The sequence below is a fragment of the Caretta caretta genome, chromosome 2 (assembly GCF_965140235.1).
Source record: "Caretta caretta isolate rCarCar2 chromosome 2, rCarCar1.hap1, whole genome shotgun sequence".
Classification (NCBI taxonomy): Eukaryota; Metazoa; Chordata; order Testudines; family Cheloniidae; genus Caretta; species Caretta caretta.
This window is the reverse complement of record NC_134207.1, coordinates 238,049,440-238,073,260: the sequence shown is the minus strand read 5'-3', so window position 1 is coordinate 238,073,260 and position 23,821 is coordinate 238,049,440. Positions and strand designations below refer to the sequence as shown.

The 23,821-nt window shown below is 37.7% G+C and overlaps 1 protein-coding gene across 12 annotated transcripts in view; it reads left to right on the top strand.

Moving 5' to 3' along the window:
• The window catches only part of MPP7 (MAGUK p55 scaffold protein 7), a 338,962-nt gene that overhangs the window by 281,499 nt on the left and 33,642 nt on the right, over positions 1-23,821 (top strand). For 11 of the 12 annotated variants that reach the window (XR_012667271.1, XM_075125943.1, XM_075125948.1 and 8 more), the window contains 2 exons: positions 1,929-1,967; positions 22,278-22,448. Coding sequence is in view for 11 of the 12 variants with exons in the window: in XM_075125943.1 (XP_074982044.1) it covers positions 1,929-1,967; positions 22,278-22,448 (210 nt within the window). In the remaining variant the exon portion in view is untranslated. The remainder of the gene's footprint in view (positions 1-1,928; positions 1,968-22,277; positions 22,449-23,821) is intronic. The other variant, XM_048837782.2, reaches the window with a different exon arrangement.

Sequence of the window (23,821 nt, the reverse complement as noted above, 5' to 3'; positions counted from 1 at the left end):
ATAGCTAACTATTGCCAACAGAAAGACTTAAGCAGGTAATTCCCCAATAACATGCATGGACCCACACAGATGTTACTGTGATAGGGCAGCATGAGAACAAATCTCACAGGTGAATAACCTTTTTGCAGCACCTGTCACAGTTATGAATATAGACATGCATTTAAAAAAAAATCTAAAAACAAACATGCAGTAGCAATTCCAGAGTGTGCAAATATTAAAGAGATCGCATTTAGGGTAATGATTCTTAAATATCCTGGGTTGATTGATTAAACCAGTCACATGACCATGTGAGGGGGCTTAGCACCATTACATAGCGGTACCCTTAATTCAAGATAGATGACTCATCACAACTGGATAAGATTATAGGTTACTATTTCTTAATCAATAGCCAAAAATTCTCAGATAAGGATTTTAGAGGGCCTATGATAATGCTGATGTGCCTTTTACTATCCTCATTCTTTCAGTTCAAGCATAACGTCAACATTTAAAGACTAAATCAATGTAGATAAATTGGAGCATGCCTCTGCAGAATAACAATTGCTATCTGAGAAGTTTTTAGAGCAGCTAAATATAGATGTATTTTTCCTATTTATAAAGTATTAAATAATAATACTTTGTTTTTTGGCTGTTCTAAGATGAGGAAACGGTTGAGTGTGGTAGGTACATTTTTTCTTCTTAGACTTAACTTTTCATTCTTCAGCTGTGTTTTCAGCCCATTTAATGGTTTCCTTTCCTATTTTTTCCTTTGTGCTTCTCAGAGGAAATTGAAGGTATATGTACAAAAGTTTCCCTGCATAGCCCAGTAATTTTATTTAGAGAACATGTGTTTAGAATAAAATTGAATGTAGTTCAACGTTTGTAGTTGATGTTATATGTACAAAATTTCCTATTCCCTCTACAACATCAAATATATTGAATCAGACCATCTCATATTTAGAAAACAATTTTGGATATCACTCAAACTAGTCTTAGATGTTTCACATACTGGTCAGGGTTTTATCTTTATTTGAATATTGGGAAATATAGATATTTACAAAAAAGAGCAACGGTGCCATAAAATAATCTTGGCAGAACTTGCTAAGTGGGATGGAGTGGAGAAAGGTTAATTATATGACCCTAAAAGATCTTACTTTTCCATTCATGTGTTGTGCAAAATACAGTAGCTCATTAACTGTTTACAAGCAGAGTATAATTAGTGTTGAAGAATGTATTGCTTTGAGACACAATAATAAGTTTATTCATGTAACATATCCTTTATTTTTCCTCAGTTTACAGCATAGGTTGCAGTAATAGTCACAGCATATGTTAAAGCAGTAGCAGCTGATCTCTTCTAGTTTTAGTTTACTTGAAAGGACTTCTGTTTATAAAGGCATTAGAAATTGTAGCTCATATTTTTGATTAAAAGGCCTCTGGCATGTAAAAATATACATTATAGCTATTTTATATCAAATTGAAAGGGCATGTTTTTGATCAAAAACCTTTCTGTCTAATCCACTGAGCCAAAATTCTAAGCTAAAATCTGATAATATATAGTTTACCAAAGAGTTTGATTTACATAAATAAAGTATTTTATTGCCTTTTTAAGTGGCATCATATTTTCCTATTTCTTTAAGTGATAAAATATAAATAATGTAAAGTTAGAATTCTTTTTAAAATATTTGATTGTAGTCATGAAAAAGGCACTGTATGAAAAGGTAAAAAGATCGAAGTGTGCATGTTGCAAAATTCCAGAATTCCTCCAGATAAAATATAAAACAATAAAAGTTGTTTTATGTTGTTAAGCAATGGCATATTAAAGCTCTTTTATGCTATGCTTTGTACAGTTGTCATTTTAAGTAACTCTTCTTTTGCATTTGTGGCTGGGCTTCTAACTATTCTGCTTTATTTCTTGGCTTTTGTTCTGTATGCTTTTACACTTCGTCCAGAAGATGCTGAATGTGCTGGTTACAACAGTGGAACCTACATAGGTGAGCAATTGGTTATGAAAGACAACTTCTTCCTTTCTTTCAGGTTCTTTTTCTTGTAACTGCTGTGTCACTTTGTTTTTCTGGTAATTTGCATCAAAGTTTCTTCACAGTGACAGCGCATGGTAAAAGCATGAATTTTGAAATAAAAAACGGCTCACTGGATTTGACACAAAGGAATTACTTATTTACTGTGACATGTTTTTATTATTCTTGACATTCAACAGCTGTTAAAATACTGTCTTGATATTCACCTTAAATAGTACTATTACCTGTCTCAAGTTCGGGCAAAACTAAAGTGACTTTAATATACTAAGTAAGTGGGAAATAAGTTTATTTTAAAATCCCTACCTACTGTATCATGAAGAAGATTAGTGAAAATTTAGACCGAGATTTTTAGGTTTGATTGATCCAAATTTGTCTTTTATTTCTTTACATCAGTTTGCAGTGTCATTTTAGGTGGGATTGGGAGAGGGTGAAAGCAAATATGCACGTGTCTTTTTCTACACACTCGAAAATAAAATAAATCACAGCAGCATCCAGGATTTAAGTGAGACTGTAAAATAAAGCCGTGCTCAACATATTAGTGGAGAAGAAAACACCATTGGTAAAGACAACAGTTACAGCTGCAGGATTCAAAATTATAAACAAAAGGAAAATTAAAAAGAATGTCCTGAGAGGTGTGTTTTGCCCTTTTAAACAGTTTTACATGATTTTGTCATTACGGTGGCCGATGGCCACTTTCTGCCAGCCATCTGGTGCAAATTGAGCTTAAAGTGGCCAGAAATAGCCAACAGATAATTTCCCCTGGTGCTCAGGAGCTCTGTGCTAGGAGAAAGCTGACTGATGTGGATTTGATGTGGATTTTGCACCAGTCCACCCTTCTCCCATCTCCACTGATCCCTCACAGTGAGGAGAAAAAATGAGGAAGTACATGCCAGAGAGCTCTGCTACATCCAAACCTACCCTGCTTTAAGAACACTGACTGAGTTTATGCCATTTGTATAAGTTAGAGCTGATCTTCAGCAACCACAACTGGCTCCCTTTGACCTGTTCTCCATTGTAGGGCAAAGCTTGAGCAAAGTGTAGAATCCAGTTCAGTGAGCTCGCAAATAGATTTCACAGGCAGATGCCAATGAGTGCTGCAGGCATCTACAGCATGTTCTGAGACAATGATTTTAAATCCCTGCGCATATAATGGATGCGGAACACACGAACTATACAGTGCAAAGTACCCATGACCTTTTGTCAACAGTCTGAGGACTGTACAACTAATTTCCTCATGTATTTTCAGAAATGTTTGTTAATCGGTATTCTTCTCCCCAGTTTGTGTGGTGAAAAATGAAACATTTTACATCTGTGAATAAATCAAATAGCGTGTTAACCCTTAAAGTACGGTTATATAGAAGACTGAGTAGCAATTGGAAAAAGAATTTGGGGAATAATTGTAAATGTACCATCTCTTGATGACTTGCATATTAAATTTGCTTCTTTTTAAAATCAAATGATGACTTCTCTAATTGTCTGTGCTGCAGACTTAGCACGGGTTCTGAAAATCAGGCAGTGGTGTTTCTGTGTTTACATCTTAGCAAGCAATTACTTTGTTTCATGAAGGGTGAAGTTTTGTAGACTCTACCTCAACCACAGAATCATAGAAATGTAGGACTGGAAGGGACCTTGAGATGTCACCTGGTCCAGCTTCTCTTCCCTCCCCCCCCCCCCCCCCCCGCTGAGGCACCAATAAACATATTTAGGACAGGTATTTCTTTAACCTCTTCTTAAAAACCTCCAATGAAGGGGTTCCACAACCTCCTTTAGTAACCTGTTCCAGAACATAGCTACCCTTAGAGTTGGCAAGTTTTTCCTAATATCCAACCTATATCTTCCTAACTGGAGATAAAGCCCATTATTTCTTATCCTACCTCCAGTGGATATGGAGAACAATTGATCACCATCCTCTTTATAACAGCCTTTAATATATTTGAAGACTGTTATCAGGTCCCCGCCCGCCCAGTCATCTTTTCTCAAGACTAAACATGCCCAGTTTTTTTAACCTTTCCTCAAAGGTCAGGTTATCTAAACCTTTTGTCATTTTTGTTAGCTCTCCCCTGGACTCCAATTTGTCCACATCTTTCTTAAACTGTGGCACCCAAAACAGGACACAGTACTCCAGCCGAAGTCTCATCAGTCCAGAGTAGAGCAGAGCAATCACCTTCCCATGCATTACGTACAACACTCCTGTTAATACACTCCAGAATGTTTGCCTTTGTTGAAACTGCTTCACGTTGTTAGCTCATATTTAATTTGTGATCTACTAATTGGGGGGGGAATAGCTCAGTGGTTTAAGCACTGGCCTGCTAAACCCAGGGTTGTGAGTTCAATCCTTGAGGGGGCCATTTAGGGATCTGGGGCAAAAATTGGGGATTGGTCCTGCTTTGAGCAGGGCGTTGGACTAGATGACCTCCTGAGGTCCCTTCCAACCCTGATATTCTATGATTCTATAACCACCAGATTCTTTTCTGCATACCATGGTGGTTTTGCCCTTGCAATGAAACTTTGATTTTGTCAGCAAAGTTAGCAGATATGCCTAGTCAAAAAGAGAGCTGATTTGCTGAGTTAGAAAGTACCACGTATATGTACCTTGTGACTTTAAAGCTGTCTCCCTGTGATCTTATTTTTACACTTTTTTGACATTTCTGTTCTTTCCATATCATTTTTGCTTTCATATTTATTCAATTCCTTTCCCCCCGTTCTCCTTATCTCTCCATTCTTTTCCTCATCTTTCCCCACCCCCCTCCATTCCTGTTCCCATTCAGACACACATCTCTTTCTCTAGATTCCAAGCTTCCTCCTCTCTATCTCTCCTGCCCTATCACTTGCTGCTGAAACTTGCTGGACGTAAGGCTCTTGGTGAGCAGGATCTGCAGCTCAGATTCTGGGTGGCATTTTGTGCAACTGTTTTCTTTTACAAGACATGGAAATGTTGAGATGTCACTTTCAAACTCAGAGGCAAACTGTCATGCATTTGGGGTGCATAGTCCCACACTTTCATTATAAAAGATGCAGTGGATCCAATGGACACGTAAAAGGATTGCACTTTGGACAGCCATTGAATAGATACTGTTTACAAAGACATATATATACTATGTTTAATTTTTTTCTGAGGAAAGGCCTTAACACACTCATAAACTCGTGTACAATGCAGTTTTCATCTGTATTCAGGTCACTCTAATTAGAAAAATGCATCCGTATAGTAAGAATACAGAATAGTATCTTCACACATACTCTTAAAATCATTGCTTCCCTACATATCTTGTAAACGCACTCTTAACAGTTAAAAAAAAAAAGTAGCTTATATTGAAATAAGCATGCTTCATTACATGAATAAAAAACACAACAGTGAAACAAAATTATTAGTCTGTATAGACATATAAACATACTTGAATAAGCCTCAAGTACTCATTTGTTAGTGAGGCACACAATGAAACCTTGCATAAATCAATAGGTATTTTGAAGCATCAAAGTGACATTACACTAATGCTATGCATTTAATAGATTTCCATTACTGTACTGAACGAAAATCATAGTATGGTACATGAGTAATTTTTGCTCTTTTTACTAATCATTTGTTGACACCTTTTCCACACACTGTAGCAGTCTCCTTTATTTCCATTAGATGTAATGATCTGTCAGTGTTTCCCTTATAAGCTCTGATTTCCAATAGTTTATAATTCAGTGAGATGTAACGTTATGTACAGTCTGTCTCAGAGCAAACTTTTTTGCCCCATAATTTGACTGGGGAGGAGCCAAAATATCTACAAATCTGAAACTTTTAAGCCTCTAAAGGAAAAATATATATTAAAATTCACTGATGTGCAGTTTAATGCCTATTTTGTGAGGCTAAAAACATCAGTGTTTTTAAATACAGTATTTTGATGACTGTATAGACCCAGCATTCAGTATGCATGTTCTACAACCATGATATCAAGTGAATTGCAATGTCTAGGCACATGTGGGTGATTTTAAGGCTTCACTTCCAGTTTAACTTTAAGTTTTCTGTCTTTTATGAATTTACTTCTGGAGCCATAATAGTCTTTTGTGAGTGAAGAAAATTCAATGGTCAATGAGTTGCTATTGATAAAAGCAAATAATTGCTCCCATAAACTAAATTCTATGTATAAAAAGATTAGAAAAATACTGTTTCATTGACTATTACTGTTTTATTGCTGTTAGTGATCATTAGTAAGGCTATGATTTCATAGAATCTATAGACTTTACGGTCAGAAGGGACCATTGTGATAGTCTAGTCTGACCTCCTGCACAACACAGGCCATGGAATCTCACCCCCCAACTCCTTTAACAAACCCCTAACTTATGTCTGAGCTATTGAAGTCCTCAAATCGTGGTTCAAAGACTTCAAGGTGCAGAGAATCCTCCAGCAAGTGACCCGTGCCCCATGCTGCAGAGGAAGGCAAAAACCTCCCAGGGCCTCTGCCAATCTGCCCTGGAGGAAAATTCCTTCCCGACCCCAAATATGGCAATCAGCTAAACCCTGAGCATGTGGGCAAGACTCACCAGCCAGATACCCAGGAAAGAATTCTCTGTAGTAACTCAGATCCCATCCCATCACAGGCCATTGGGCATATCCACTCTAGTAGTCGAAGATCAATTAATTGCCAAAATTAGGCTATCCCATCATATCATCTCCTCCATAAACTTATCAAGCTTTGTCTTGAAGCCAGATATGTCTTTTGCCCCCATTGCTTTCCTTGGAAGGCTGTTCCAGAACTTCACTCCTCTGATGGTTAGAAACCTTCGTCTAATTTCAAGTTTAAACTTCCTGATGGCCAGTTTATATCCATTTGTTCTTGTGTCCACATTGGTACTGAGCTTAAATAATTCTTCTCTCTCCATGCTATTTATCCCTCTGATATATTTATAGATAGCAATCATATCTCCTCTCAGCCTTCTTTCAGTTAGGCTAAACAAGCCAAGCTCATTGAGTCTCCTTTCATAAGACAGGTTTTCCATTCCTCGGGTCATCCTAGTAGCCCTTCTCTGTACCTGTTCCAGTTTGAATTCATCCTTCTTAAAGATGGGAGACCAGAACTGTACACAGTATTCCAGATGAGGTCTCACCAGTGCCTTGTATAACGGTACTAACACCTCCTTATCTCTACTGGAAATACCTCACCTGATGCATCCCAAGACCGCATGACCTTTTTTCACAGCCATATCACTTTGGTGGCTCATAGTCATCCTGTGATCAACCAATACTCTGAGGTCCTTCTCCTCCTCTGTTACTTCCAAGTAATGCGTCCCCAGTTTATAACAGAAATTCTTGTTGTTAATCCTTAAATGCATGACCTTGCACTTTTAACTATTACATTTCATCCTATTACTATTACTCCAGTTTACAAGGTCATCCAGATCTTCCTGTATGATATCCCCATCCTTCTCTGTATTGGCAATACCTCCCAGCTTTGTATCATCCGCAAACTTTATTAGCACACTCCTACTTTTTGTGCAAAGGTCAGTCATAAAAAGATTAAATAAGCTTGGTCCCAAAACCTATCCCTGAGGAACTCCACTAGTAACCTCCTTCCAGTCTGACAGTTCACCTTTCAGTGTGACCCACTGTAGTCTCCCCTTTAACCAGTTCCTTATCCACCTTTTGATTTTCATATTGATCCCCATCTTTTCCAATTTAGCTAATAATACTCCACGTGGAACCATATCAAACGCCTTACTGAAATCTAGGTAAATTAGATCCACTGCATTCCCTTTGTCTAAAAAAAATCTGTTACCTTCTCAAAAAAGGAGATCAGGTTGGTTTGACACAATCTACTTTTTGTAAAGCCATGTTGTATTTTGTCCCAATTACCATTGACCTCAATGTCCTTAACTACTTTCTCCTTCAAAATTTTTTCCAAGACCTTGCATACTACAGATGTCAAACTAACAGGCCTGTGGTTACCCGGATCGCTTTTTTTACCTTTCTTAAAAATAGGAACTATGTTAGCAATTCTCCAGTCATACGGTACAACCCCTGAGTTTACAGATTGATTAAAAATTCTTGCTAACGGGCTTGCAATTTCAAGTGCCAGTTCCTTTAATATTTTTGGATGAAGATTATCTGAGCCCCCCAATTTAGTTCCATTAAGCTGTTCGAGTTTCGCTTCTACCTCGGACGTGGTAATATCTACCTCCATATTCTCATTCCCATCTGTCTTCCTACCATTATCCCTAAGCTCTTCATTAGCCTCGTTAAATATTCAGACAAAGTATTTGTTTAGATATTGGGCCATGCCTAGTTTATCCTTAACCTCCACTTCATCCTCAGTGTTTAGCGGTCCCACTTCTTCTTTCTTTGTTTTCTTCTTATTTATATGGCTATAGAACCTTTTACCATTGGTTTTAATTCTCTTTGCAAGGTCCAACTCTACTTGGCTTTTAGGCTGTCTCACTTTATCCCTACATGTTCTGACCTCAGTAAAAGAGCTTTTCTTGCTAATCCCTCCCATCTTCCACTCCTTGTAGGCTTTCTGCTTTTTCTTAATCACCTCTCTGAGATACTTGCTCATCCAGCTTGGTGTACAACTCCTGCTATGAATTTTTTCCCCTTTCTTGGGATGCAGGCTTCTGATAGTTTCTGCAACTTTGACTTGAAGTAATTCCAGGCCTCCTCCGCCTTTAGATCTATTTTTGTTTATCCTTCCATTTAGTTTGAACTGAATTAGCTCATGATCGCTCAAACCAAGGTTGTCCCCTACAATCATTTCTTCTATGAGGTCCTCACTGCTCACCAACACCAAATCTAAAATAGCATCCTCTCTTGTCGGTTCAGCAACTACTTGGTGAAGGAATCCATCACCTATCGTATCCAAGAAAATCTGAGCCCTATTATTAATATTAGCACTTGTCCTCCAGTCTATATCTGGGAAGTTAAAGTCTCCCATGATCACACAATTCCCATTAGTATTTACTTCTTTAAAAACATTAAAGAGGTCTCTATCCATATCCACATCGGATCCTGGCGGTCTATAGCACACCCTAAGCGCTATCCCAGGGCAGGCTTTAGTAGCTTTCTTCCCCAATGTGATTATTCCCCAGACAGACTCTGTCTTATCCATTCCATCACTTCTTATTTCTTTACAGTCTACCTCATCGTTGATATACAATGCTACTCCACCTTTGCCTTTATTTCTGTCTTTCCTAAACAGCACATACCCTTCAATACCCATACTCCAGTCATGACTACTATTCCACCATGTTTCTGTTATCCCTATAATATCTGGTTTCACTTCCTGCACCAGTAGCTCTAGTTCTTCCATTTTGTTACCTAGGCTTCTTGCATTAGTGTACAAACATCTTAATTTTTGCTGTTTGGCTTTGCTCACATTCTTTACCTGGTTGAGCACAGACATTCTACCACCAATATTACCTATTAGGTTGGTATGTACGCTGCCCTTCTGTCTTATGTCCATTCTCCTACCCACGACTGTATCCTTTCTTACCTCATTTTCTTCCGTCTCAAAGAGAAAACTGGCGTGGAGATTACCTGGACATCTCCCAACCATCTCCCCCAAATTCCTAGTTTAAAGCTCTCTTGATCAGTTGTGCCATCTTCCAGCCTAGAAGTCTATTTCCCTCCTTACTCAGGTCAAGTCCATCCCGAGAGAGCAGTCCTCTGTCCATGAATGCTTTCCAGTGGCCAGGCATCCCAAAGCCCTTCTTATAGCACCACTGCCTGAACCATCTGTTGAGCATCATAATCTTGTCACGCCTTTGTTGCCCTTCTCTAGAAACAGGCAGAATCCCACTGAAGATCACCTGAGCCTTGATTTCCTTTAGCGTCTTCCCCAGCCTGGCATAGTCTCCATTGATAGGTTCCGGCGAGAAGCTAGCTGTATCATTTGTTCCCACATGAAGGATAATCAGTGGATTCTTTCCTGCTCCCGTTAGGATCCTCTTCAGCCTCAGGTCCACATCCCGTATCTTAGCACCTGGCAGACAGCACACCCTTCTGTTCTCTGGATCAGCTCTTGTAACAGGCCTGTCTATTCTTCTCAGTAATGAGTCCCCAGTTATGTAGACCTGCCTTTTCCTGGTGATGGTGCGATTCTCCAGTCTATCCTCTGTTCCATCTGGCAGCAAGTCCTCTTGATTCCTATTGTCCCTTGCAATCCTCTGCAACCCATCCCATATCCTTCTGGGGCTCATATTTGGTGTTATCTCCATTGACTCTTGCCCTCTTCTAATAGGACTATCTGCTCTTCTCTTTTTCCTTGCCCTCTCACCTTCAGTGAGCACCAGCTGTGCCCCTTCTTCATTTTCCAACTCCGCAAACCTGCTCCTGAGCTCTATTTCTCCTTCACTACCCCGTCTTTTCCTCTGCCTGGTTCTCTTAGTCCCATGCTTCCACTGTCCAGTTTCCTCACACAGCAGTATCCCCATAGAGTTCTTCGGTCCTGCTTCCATCTGCAAGTCTGAGCTTTTCCCTTCAGCCTCCTCATGTCTTTGCTCCATCATCCACTTGAACCCCCTTCTAAACTCAACCACAGTCTCCACCTGCATCTCCAATCCTAGGATCTTCTCTTCCATCAGCTCTATAGGGGGCACTTCATGCAGATGAAATTCTTTTCAGGTACCCGCTCCAGGATCATGTACGTGCCACAGCTTCTACATCCAGTCATCTTCATTATGTCTTCCACTACTTCGGTCACTACCACTGCTGCATCTGTGTCTGTCATACCCTTCTCACCTAAGTCCTGTTAGTCTGGGAAACACAAACCAAATCAAAACACCCACCCACAGCAAAACAAACCTACAACGAGCACGAAAACGCTACCAGAACACCACACATTCCCTTCACTAGCCTGTCCGTTCCTTTGCCTGCCTCGCTTCCCCCCCAAACCCCCTTTACAAACTCCCACTCAAACTCCCCTGTTAACACCTGTGTTTGCTGGCTCCTGTGCCCTGCAGCTGTCTGTGCTGCTGCCTGACTGTGCTGCTGCCTGAATCTGTGACTTCCAAAGACCTCTGTGACTTCAGTCCCAGTGGCCAGGAGCTCTGAGGTACCCCCACCTGACAGCGGGACCCGCAAACTCAGAGTTGCCAGGGGTTGCAGAGGGACCACTGCAGCTCCCTGCTGCCGCCACAGAGACAAGGGGATCTCCACAGCTCCCCACCATCGCGGAGACAGGGGAATCCCCGTAACTCCCCAGTTGCCGCCGCAAAGGCAGGGGGATCCCCACAGCTCCCCAGTTGCCACCGCAGAGGCAGAAAGATTCCCACAGCTCCCACCCACCATGGGGGAGAGTATGGGGGGACAGGGGGAAGGGAACCCTTGCAGCTTCGAGCTGCTGGTAGAGGGGGACCCTGGAGCTCCCCTGGGTGCTCCCAGCCACCCCATAGCTGCCCAAACCCTTCCAATTTTATCATGGATATTTTTAGTAAAAGTCAGAGACAGGTCACGGGCTTCCATGAATTTTTTATTATTGCCTGTGACCTATCGGTGACTTTTACTAAAAATATCCATGACAAAATCTTAGCCTTAATCATTAGCGTACTATTTCTAATAATTGTTGTTAATATTCCAGAAAGTGATTTTATAAGTAGGATATATGGTGTCTTTTTGCACATCTTAAGGTCTTCTCAACTCTGCTTTTATACTAGATAAGTTTTGTGTGGCCTCTTGTGTCTTTTTAGAACTCTTCACTTGCAGACATCTTAGTTTGTTAATTGGGAAATTATGTAAACTATCTAGCTTGCATTGAAAGGAAAAATTCCTTAGAAGTGAATAATTTTGTAGGTGCAGAGATGACTTTTCACCCAGGAACTTTCAGCAGTTAATGTAGCTAGTAAATATATGCATGTAGGTTTACATGTGGAAAACAAAATGTCTGTACAATTTTGTTGCATAACAGGTTTCATTTCTAAAGTCCTCCCACTTTATTCTAATTAGTGTATGAAGGATTTTGAAACGTCTATTAAAGGAATGAGAAAAAACAAACTTGGCATATAATACAAATTGCTAATTGGACTCCAGTGGATTGTTGTCTGCTTACTTAAGGATTCTTGTGCTAGAAAGACTTTTAAACTCAAAAAGACACTGTGAATCTTGTATATTTTCTATGGCCTTAGGTTCCTGCTAATTTTAACTTTCCTTCCCAAATTGACCAGGGTTAACCTAAATGTTAATTTGCTGAAGAATCCTGAAGTCAGATTACACTATTGTATATTTCTGAAGTTAATTATTTCCTGATAAGTAAGGAGAATTGTAAAGGTTTTTTGTCTTTGACAAACACACTTAACACACTACTTTACAGTAATCTTTAAAAACAATCGATAAATATAGATTAATATCATCTGTTTACTGTTCTCAATTTTGATAGAAAAATCCAGACATTTTTATTAGCCCTGTCTAAATGTGATAACTGGGAATCAGTCCAGAAACAAAGTTAGAAATGTGCTATGTGTTTGTGCAGATTAATTGGAAACAATAGAACTACTGCATATGGGAGTGTTCCAAATATCTTGGAAAGAAATTTCAAATAATAGTGCAAAAGTTATGTTTTACCAAATGTGCATAACCTTCATTGGACCAAATTTTTTTCTCTATGTATTTCATATACAAATAAACTGTATGTACAAGCTGCATATATAAGCTGAACAGAATGAATATTATATCCAAATTCATCAAAGTGCTTAAGTGCGTGCTTATAGTGAAGCACATACTTAAATGCTTTGCTGAACAGGGATAGACGTAAGCACATGTGAGAGCTTTATTGAATCATGTGGCCTTAGTTTGTTGTAGGTGAACTTTCAATACTTAAGCTTGGAAAAATTAGAACGTTTATTAGTATTGGAATTTCTCTGATATTAAGGAATGCACTTGCACATTGGGCATTTGGAATTACATGCACAGACCATTTAAAGGGACCTCAGTCACCAGTCTTCCTTCCTCTATTTTCTAGAATTATATTAAATTTAAAGGGGAGTAATTTTTTTTCTGTTATATTATTAGCATTCTTTTTAAAGGGCTTTAAATAGAAGACAGCATTTGTTTACACATTGTCTGGTTTGGGTATGAATTTCAGTATGGGGTTTTTGTGTATCCCTGTTGAGAAATCTGTCTGTTGCTTTGAAGTTGGGGTTCCAAAGAGATATTACTAGTTATATGTAATATTAGATTTTTGAAGAAGTACTTTTGTTATCTTCATCTCATAAGTGCAAGCTGCTTGTTCTTTTGTATTAGTGTAGGATCTTAATCACTTTTATTAGTCTTAGTTTCTGATTTTGTCTCTGGTTTGAGAACTGTTATGAGGTTTAGATGCATTTGTGGACTATAAACATTTGTTCTTCATATTTTTCTCACATGGCAGCTGTTCTTCATTTCATGAAACCTGTTACATTCCAGAAGTGGTTTATAGATTAGTTTGTTCAGTAGGCTTCTTGTCACGTACTTGAAATCAATGAGCATGTACAAAGTTGTTATACCTAATGTTGAGAATTTTATGTTCCTGTGATGATTGGATTTTTTTCACTTTATTCTTCAATCTGCATAGTTGGCAGATAAGTTTAACTTCTGCTAATGTCTGTAGACTATATATAATATGTATCTTTTTCTTTCTTTCCTTTTGATAGAAGTTTATATTTAAATTTGCTAAGTTTAAAGAAATATTTTTAGAGTGTATATCAATAATGTTTCTTTAATTTTCTGTGGTTCTTTGCACTGTTTTATGATCATTTATAAGTTCTAATGCATACAATTTCAATAATCAATTGTTTAAACTTTTGTATTTGAAAATATTTTAAATGTGGGATCTTCTGTTGTTCTTTCATAATACTACTTGTGATTTGGAGATGTAATGCTGTTATAATAAGAGGTAACCTATTAGTGGCCCAATATGTCTCTTACTCCTGATTGTCAGAGAGAAGTGTAAATATTTGTAAACATACACAGTAATACATAGTTACTCATTTTGATGTTTTATTGTGATATAGCTCCTGTTGTCTTAAGTATGTAATATACAATATTGTTCTCTTATTAGACAAAATTTCAAGAGCACCTAATGCTTTTGCTGATGAAGACTTTTTTCCTACATGATATTTCAGCTCTTGACTTTTGGCTGGCAAATCTTCCTAGGCAAAGCAAAACAGAACGGCTTCAAAGTGTTCTTGTAAAGAGAGATTTGAAAAGACTTGTGGTTGTCATCTTATTCAGAGTCAGAAAGTCATCTTTTTGTACTGCATACATATCTTCTGCCCTATATATTTTTTCATAACTAGTTAAATGGTTCTAAAAATAAAAACACTGAGGTGGTTTTTTTAAATGTACTTTAAGGCTCTTAAATCTCAGTCAACTTGTAAGTTTGCCAGCTGCCCCTTTTTGAAGAAAGAAAAGGAGTACTTGTGGCACCTTAGAGACTAACCAATTTATTTGAGCATAAGCTTTCGTGAGCTACAGCTCACTTCGTCGGATAGCTCACGAAAGCTTATGCTCAAATAAATTGGTTAGTCTCTAAGGTGCCACAAGTACTCCTTTTCTTTTTGCAAATACAGACTAACACGGCTCTTACTCTGAAACCTGTCTTTTTGAAGAAGACATTTTTACTGTATTCCTCTTATTCTCAGTCACCTATCCTAAGGTATCTAGATGAACATATTGCCTACTAAATGCAATCATAGTTGACTAGTTGTAATTTGCTAATGATACCCCATAAAACTGCTTCTGAAGGTTATTAAAAAGTAAATATGCATATGTGGGAAGTGTAATGGGAGACATGGGGGAGAAATTCCATGTTTCCAGAAATTCACTAGCAACACAATATAAATAATTTATATAGATCTATTGAGAGCATCCCTCCTTTTTCTCTCCTGAACACTTGCCTTCAGGGTGGATTGATTTAAATCAGAGTGGTTTTAATAATCTGTTTTAATCATGATTTAAACCAGCAAGTAGCAAACCTTGATTTAAATAATCTATTTTAATCTTGTTATGTATTTGTATTTTTTAGTTACTTTCCAATGAAAGGTTGATTCTCATTAGATTGTAACCATTAAAATGTTGATTTTCAACTAACTGGCCTTTACTCTAAATTTGATACTTTTTTGTTAACCTGGATAACTGTATCAATACATGCAATCAAGTAGCTTAACATACATTTATTCATAATATTAATTATTACAATTTTATTGTGTTACAAAAATGGTGAATGATGCTTTTGTTTACTAAATGATTAATTGTGTATTCCTGATTTTTGTCACCCTGCATTTGGATGAAAATTGGATTTCAATTAAAAAGGCACAAAAATTAAAATTGCTTAGAATCATAGAATATAAGGGTTGGAAGGGACCTCAGGAGGTCATCTAGTCCAACCCCCTGCTCAAAAGCAGGACCCATACCCAATTAAATCATCCCAGCCAGGGCTTCTTTATTAGTTAAATAAAACTACCTTAAATGTGCTGGGTACAGATGAAAAAGTAAGTTTAGCAAAACATGTTTTGCATTTAAAACTGATGGGTTAATTAAAGAAGGGAAGTATGATCTATAAATAGTGAATTGAACTGATTGTTTATGTACTCCATGTCCTTCAAAATTTTAATCCTAGTAGATCTAATCATATCACACCTCATCTTTATTCATAGATTACAAGATTCATAGATTTTTCAATTCCCAATCAGTTTCTCAATTTTGGGTTAACTAGTCATTGAATTGAACTTGCTAAATAAATTAAAATGAAGAAAATAATCTCTCTGCACCTGCAGGAAAAAAAAATATGGTGATAAATAATGGTCAGCATGGATTTGTCGAGAACAAATTATGTCAAACCAACCTAATATCCTTCTTTGACAGGTGTGACAAAGTTCCTGCTCTACCTTGGTGGGTCTTGGGCTTATTGGCAGATTTGCTCGCCTTGGAGCTTCACGGCAGCCCTCAGCTTGGCCGTTTTTCTGAATTCACGGTCCAGGTCGACAACTCCTGTGTCTGACCAGGAGTTGGGAGATTTGGGGGGAACCCGGGCCCGCCCTCTACTCCAGGTTCCAGCCCAGGGCCCTGTGGAATGCAGCTGTCTAGAGTGCCTCCTGGAGCAGCTGTGCGACAGCTACAACTCCCTGGGCTACTTCCCCATGGCCTCCCAACACCTTCTTTATCCTCACCATAGGACCTTCCTCCTGGTGTCTGATAATGCTTGTACTCCTCAGTCCTCCAACAGTCCACATTCTCATTCTCACTCTCAGCTCCTAGTGCCTCTTGCTCCCAGCTCCTCACATGCACACCACAAACTGAAGTGAGCTCCTTTTTAAAACCCAGGTGCCCTGATTAGCCTGCCTTAATTGATTCTAGCAGCTTCTTGATTGGCTGCAGGTGTTCTAATCAGCCTGTCTGTTTTAATTGTCTCCAGAAGGTTCCTGATTGTTCTGGAACCTTCCATGTTACCTTACCCAGGGAAAAGGGACCTACTGAGCGTGGGGCTAATATATCTGCCTTCTATTACTCTTCTATAGCTATCTTGCCCGACCCTGTCACACAGGATAACAAGCCTTGTGGATGGGGAGAAACAGTAGATGTGATATATCCCAACTTCAGTAAGGCTTTTGACAGTGTCTCATATGACCTTCTCATAAGCAAGCTAGCCTAGACAAACCTACTATAAGGTGGGTACACAACTGGTTGGAAAACCATACTCAGACTAGTTATCAATGGTTCACAGTCAAGCTGGAAGGGCATATCTAGTGGGATTCTTCAGGGATATGCCCTGGGTCTGGTTCTGTTCAATATCTTCAGAAATGGCATAGAGAGTACACTTATAAAGTTTGTAGGTGATATCAGCCTGGGAGGGGTTGCAAGCACTTTCGTGGACAGGATTAGAATTCAAAATGATCTTGACAAACTGGAGAAATGGTCTGAAATTAATAGGATTAAATTCAGTAAGGACAAATGCAAAATGCTACTTAGGAAGGAAAAGGCAATTACACAAATATAAAATGGGAAATGACTGTCAAGTAAGGAGCACTGCAGAACAAGATCGGGAGGTTAAAGTGGATCACAAACTAAATATGACTCAACAATATAATACTGCTGCAAAAAAAAAAAAGCAAACCTAATTCTGGAGTGTATTAACAGCAGTGTTTTAAGCAAGGCATTAGAAGTATTTCTTCCACTCTATTCAGCACTGATAAGGCTTCGACAGAAGTATTGTGTCCAGTTCTGGGCACCACCCTTCAGGAAAGATGTGGACAAATAAAGGAAAGCCAGAGAAGAGCAACAAAAATGATTAAATATCAAGAAAACATAAACCTATGAGGAAATATTGAAAAAACTAGATTTATTTATTTTGGAGAAAGGAAAACTGAAGGAGACCATGATAACAATGTTTATGTATGTAAAATGTTATAATAACGGGGGTCATAAATTGTCCTCCTTATCCACTGAGGACAGAACAAAAAGCAATGATCTTAAACTGCAGCAAGGGAGATTTAGGTTAGACATTAGGAAAAGCTTCCGAACTGTTAGGGTAGTTAAACACCGGAAAAAGTTACCTAGGAAGATTGTGGCATCTCTGTAAGTGGAGGTTTTTAAGAACAGATTAGACAAACACCTGTCAAGGATGGTCTCTAGATAAAACTTAGTCCTGCCTCAGTGCAGGGGACTGGACTAGATGACCTGTCAAGGTTTTTTCCAGTTCTGTATTTCTAATTCTGTGTACTGCTTGAATATTGTTTTTCATTTAAATGATTTTAATAGATTTAAGTAAGTTTAGGCCTTAATATAGGTTGTCATAATTTTAAATTCAAATAAATTTATTTAAAAAAAATTTTAAACAAAAGAATACAATTTAAATAAAATCAATTTTTAATTTTTTTAAAACATTTTTTTTATCCATGCTGCTTTCATTGTTTTCAAAAGATGCGTAAGGTAACCTTTACTATGTTTATATACAGTACTACTAGGTGGTGACCGTTTGCAAATGTAAGAAATAAAATTCATACAGATGAACTAAAGGTGACAAGGCAATCCATCTGTGTTTAGTATTTAAAGTTCTACAGTTATACAGGGCCATTACTAGCATATTACAGATAAGTCTGTCTTTGTAACAATTTACCTAAGTTTATCCCTAACTCTTGTAGAAATAATTTAAAATACCTATCTAGGCATTTCTGTCATGTTCACCATCATAATATCATCATGAATTTCCGTTTTCAGCATCCTTAAGAGGTAGGGAAGTATTAATATTCTTATTTCACAGGTGGAGAAATAGTAAATGATTTGCCCAGGGTCATGCAAAAAAATCTGTAGCAGAGTTGGGAATGGAACTCAAATTCCCTGTGTCCCCATTGCAGTGTCTTAAAGGATGACGTAAAATGGGGGAAACTGGCATAAAGAAGCTATTAAAGGATTTTTAAACATTTTTTTTACTGATTGATTTTTACATTAGAAATTCAGATTTTTTTCTGTCCTGGAGGACTGAGATGATGGGAGATTTGATGATATCCCAATAGTTGAGTGTGATAGCTGAACAAATAAAGGGAGCAGGATTTTAATCAGATTGTGCAAAACTTTTATAACATACTCAATTTCTAATTCATATTTTGGATAAAGGATATCTTTGTTAAAGTTTCAACATCCTGACCTTTCAGATGGGGCATGAGAACTCATAATAGATATGCTGTGAGACATCTAGCAGATCCTCCAGCAAAACCAGGGAAAACCAGAGGTATGATAGTCCCAATATTTTGAAGGTAAAGAACAAATGAGGGATAGGGAGAGGTGAGAGTTTATTTAATTTTGCATATTTTCAGGATTTCATTATTAGAACAAAAAGGGAAGTTTAAAAAACAACCAGCATAATCTTAAATTTTTCAAATGTTTTGCGGGTCACCTTTAACCACAAAACCATCCATCCTCTGGAGATCTCGGAACTGTGTTTTGTGGCAAAATGTATATGCTAGCAAACTTTTAGTATAGTGGGAAGAACTCATTTCTGTTTGTGTGAAAAGATAGTACAGGAGAATTTTCAGGTATTTTAAAAGTAGCTTTGGTATACTTAGGTTTGGGGTTTTTTAGATTACAGCTCAGGAAAATAGTTAACCTTGTTATTTTTCTGTGTCTTTAACATTATTTTTAGAGTCTGAATGCAGTTTACTATGTCTGTGACATTAAATCAGCAAAATATCGGTGTGCCATGATTGACTTCGCTTTAGAACTGAACCAGTCACCAGAGACATTACTGTGTACCAAGTTGTATTACATTACCAATACAATAGCAGTGCTTTTACAGTAGAAATCTTTTTAAACTAAAATAACTTTTCAAAAAAGAAAAGGAGTACTTGTGGCACTTTAGAGACTAACAAATTTATTACAGCATAAGCTTTCGTGAGCTACAGCTCACTTCGTCGGATGCATACAGTAAAAAATGTAGTGGGGAGATCTTATACACATAGAGAACATGAAACAATGGGTGTTACCATACAGACTGTAACAAGAGTGATCAGGAAAGGTGAGCTATTACCAGCAGGAGAGTGTGGTGTGGGGGGGCGAACCCTTTGTAGTGATAATCAAGGTGGGCCATTTCCAGCGGTTTACAAGAACAGTAGGAAGAGAAATAAACAAGGGGAAATAGTTTTACTCTGTGTAATGACACATCCACTCCCAGTCTTTATTCAAGCCTAAGTTAATTGTATCCAGTTTGCAAATTAATTCCAATTCAGCAGTCTCTCGTTGGAATCTGTTTTTGAAGTTTTTTTGTTGAAGAATTGCCACTTTTAGGGCTGTAATCAAGTGACCAAAGAGATTGAAGTGTTCTCTGACTGGTTTTTGAATGTTATAATTCTTGATGTCTGATTTGTGTCCATATATTCTTTTGCGTAGAGACTGTCCAGTTTAGCCAATGACCTAAAAGTGGCATATTTTGTGTATGTATTGGTAATTTCTCTAGTACAGTCAAATAATGAAATTAGCATGGCACTGTGGCCATCCAGTTCCTAAAACCACAGAAGATAGGGTACAACTGTAAAAATCTATTTAAAAGAATTAATCTTAATGAGAAATTTATAAAGTAACAATAAAAGGTGGAATAATTACCTTTCATACCCAGGTTTAGTGGAGCCAGGCTGCAGCTGTGATACTGTCATATTATTCTGCTATTGATGCTCATGGAGTTGTACCAATTTAAAAATCTTTTAAAAACCACACGAAACTTCCATCAGCTGCAGTTAAGCACTATGGGCACAACACTATACATAAAATTTTAGGTCAGTTAGGATTACAAAAATATGATAGATTATAATTGAAAATATGTTTAATAGGAAATGTCATCCTAACTTAGCAAATTTCATTATACAGTATGTGTGAAATGGAGCTACAGTACCCATGTTTGATCATGTTGTGAGATTTATCTAATGGTGTGTTTTTATTTTCAATTAGGGCTGTCAGTTAATTGCAGTTAACTCAGCGATTAACTCAAAAAAAAATTAATCGCTGTTTTAATTGTACTGTTAAACAATAATAGAATACCAATTTACATTATTATAAATATTTTTGGATATTTTTCTATATTTTTAAATATATTGATTTTATTTACAACACAGAATACAAAGTTTACAGTGCTCACTTTATATTATTTTTATTACAAATATTTGCACCGTAATAAAGATAAGAAATCATATTTTTGAATTCACCTCATACAAGTAGTGTAGTGCAATCTCTTTACTGTGAAAGTGCACAAGTGCAGTGCACAAATGTAGAATTATTTTTGTTACATAACTGCACTCAAAAATAATGTAAAACTTTAGAGCCTACAAGTCCACTCAGTCCTACTTCTTGTTCAGCCAATCGCTAAGACAAACAAGTTTGTGTACATTTATGGGGTCGTGCATGTAATTACCCACCCTGTAATGTACTTCACAATAAAGAGATTGCACTACAGTACTTGTATAAGGTTAATTGAAAAATCTATTTCTTTTGTTTATTTTTTTACAGTGCAAATATTTGTAATAAAAATAATATAAAATAAGCACTGTACGCTTTGTATTCTGTGTTGTAATTGAAATTAATATATTTGAAAATGTAGAAAACATCAAAAATATTTAAATAAATGGTATTCTATTCTTGTTTAACAGTACAATTAAAAATTGTGTTTAATCACAATTATTTTTTTAATTGTTGAGAGCCCTATTTTCACTGTATTTGGGAGAGATCATGTAACGCGGATGGACCTCGGTCATCGGCAGGCAGGATCGAACCTGGGACCTCTGAAGCTTAGGGTGTGAGCCAAAAGCCACATCGCTATTAGCTAAGGCTGTAGCAGACTCATCAATCTATAGCTGAACTAGGTGCCACTAGAGGGGACACAGCATGACACCAAGCAGGCTTCCCCTAGCTGAGGAAGCGCATCCCGAGCTTCAGAGACTTCCCCGTTGATATCCTGGATGAGCACCCACTTGTAATGCTGACAGATCCCAGTCATCAGCAGGTGGGATCAAACCTGTGACCTTTGAAGCTTAGTGTGTGAGCCTCTACTGCATGAGCTAAAAGCCACATAGCTGTTAACTAAGGCTGTGGCAGACTTATCAATCTCTAGATGGGCTCAGTGCTTTGAGAGGGGTCAGACCGCCACACCAAGCAGGCATGGGTTACGTTTGCATACGCTATTTTTAAACTTCCAGTTATGATAGAGCAGCATTGAGCCAAGGTCATAACATTGTTTGAAGGCAAAATGATTTTATTAACTCTTATGCCCCTGTGCCCTGCTGCCACAATATATATTATTTTAAGTGTCTACATCCCATGACAATTCAACTGGGATGCGTCAGAGATGGTATATGACTCAGGACTGAATGTATGTTTTCCTTATATCTGTTAATTTATGCAGCATTCAAGAAGTTAATTGTGTTATCAGTTTATTGTAATTATTATAGAGCTTGTTTCGATTGACTTCAAAAAATTGCTTTTCCCCCTAAATCAAAAATAGTAAAATTAATCATTTCATTTATTGGGAATATCATATTTTAAGTTGAAATGACTGCTGTATTGTAGTTTAGGACTTTAACAATTTGGAGGTAATTTACATTTTTGTCTGGGAATCTTTTCTGGACCCTAAGGACCTGGTTTCTCAAAAAATGCATTTGAAATTTCGTATCTATTTTGTGTGTGTGCAGCTAATGTGATTGCTCATGGAAATAGCCAGTTTGCAGTTTCTTAATTAGTCATTTCCCCCTCCCCACTTTTCCCTGCCTGGAAATGAATCTTTTCTGGACTTTTCAGATATTAAATTGCTTAGTTTAAAAAAAATCTTGTTGTTGCAGCTGGTTTTAGGAGAAGCTTTCGTCTTAGCAGAAAAGATAGAAAGACAAATAAATCCATGTATGAATGCAAGAAGAGTGATCAGTATGATACAGCAGATGTCCCAACGTATGAAGAAGTTGCACCATATCGACGACAGCCTAATGAGAAATACAGGCTTGTAGTTTTGGTTGGTAAGTTTTTTTAATGTCTAAATCAGGAATCTAGAGTAAATATTAGTGCAATAATCTTACAGAAGTTTAAAATTTAACTTTTCTGTGTCTCAAACTGCAAATTTTAATGATCTAGAATATTATGTTGCTGCGTTTGCTCATAATTTCTCATCTTTTTTTGGTGGTTTGAGTTTTGGAAAACTGCAAGTGAAGAGCTATTTGTGCATCATATAGTATGAGAAATACTGTCAACCCACTAATCAAAATATACAGATAAGCTGTAATGTAACCTTGATTTTTTTGTTCTTTAAAATTGTGCTAAAGTCCTGAAACTAAATCTTATTTTGGTGCAATGAAGACTCCTTATGTGGCTGCAACTTTACCAACAGAATATAGCTTGCAAAGAAATTTCCTGAGCATCTAGTTCTTTGTGTGAAGAACTGGACTCCAACAAGGAATGGCTCTGTGCTCAATGTAAGGGACCCTCTCACTATCTTACCACTCATATCTCATGTCCCACTTGCTCCCTGTCTAGGCTTAGGATAAGCTATGACCACAACATGCCTTATTACCACAGAGTTCCAGAATACATCAGTTAAGTGTCTTGGCCATTCATCCCCAGTATGCTGAACAAGGCTTTCACTGGACTATTGGTCAGAAATATGTCCAAATCTATCTCAAACAAATGAACCAGGGTGTCCAGAAACATTTCTGGGCACCCGTGTGCAATTAGGTGTCACCACTCCACCGGAATGCTGGATCCTCTTTATCTCCCAAGGCTGTAAACTTGTCCTCCTGGAAATGAGAAGAAACAATTTCATTGTCAATGTCTGGGATATCGTAAAACAGGGGCTTATTGTTAAGTGCGTTAACCTGCACTAGTTGCCTGATCCTTGGGGATTTGCTAGACTGTCTATTGGTAAGCTGTCATACCAGAATAGGACCCATTTGTTTCAGAAGTTCTCTTTTCCATATTGGACCTATTCTGGTCACCAGAAAGAAAGGTTAGTTATTCACTTGTTCCAAAAATTGCTCCCAGATAATTGTATTTCACTTCTGATAAACAAGTAAAAAGATTTGGCCTTCTGGCACCTGAAATTGTTACAGCCAAGTGCACACAATTCTCAGGCTAGGACAGTGACTTGACTTGTGAAATTCAGATGATCTGATCAGTTATTGCAGCTGTTGCAGGGCTAACTTCTATATCTCATGGACGAGTTGAATTAGTGAGTTGGATTTCTTGACCAGAGAGCTGGCCTCTGTGTTCAGTTCAGTACCGAAGAGTTGCACAGCTTTTTTGCTAGTGCCTGGAATGCTCCCAAGATCTGCTTTTGCCCAACCCTGTTTTCTAGCAAATTAAAAAAAAAAAAAAAATCATGGTTGTGAGTAGAAAA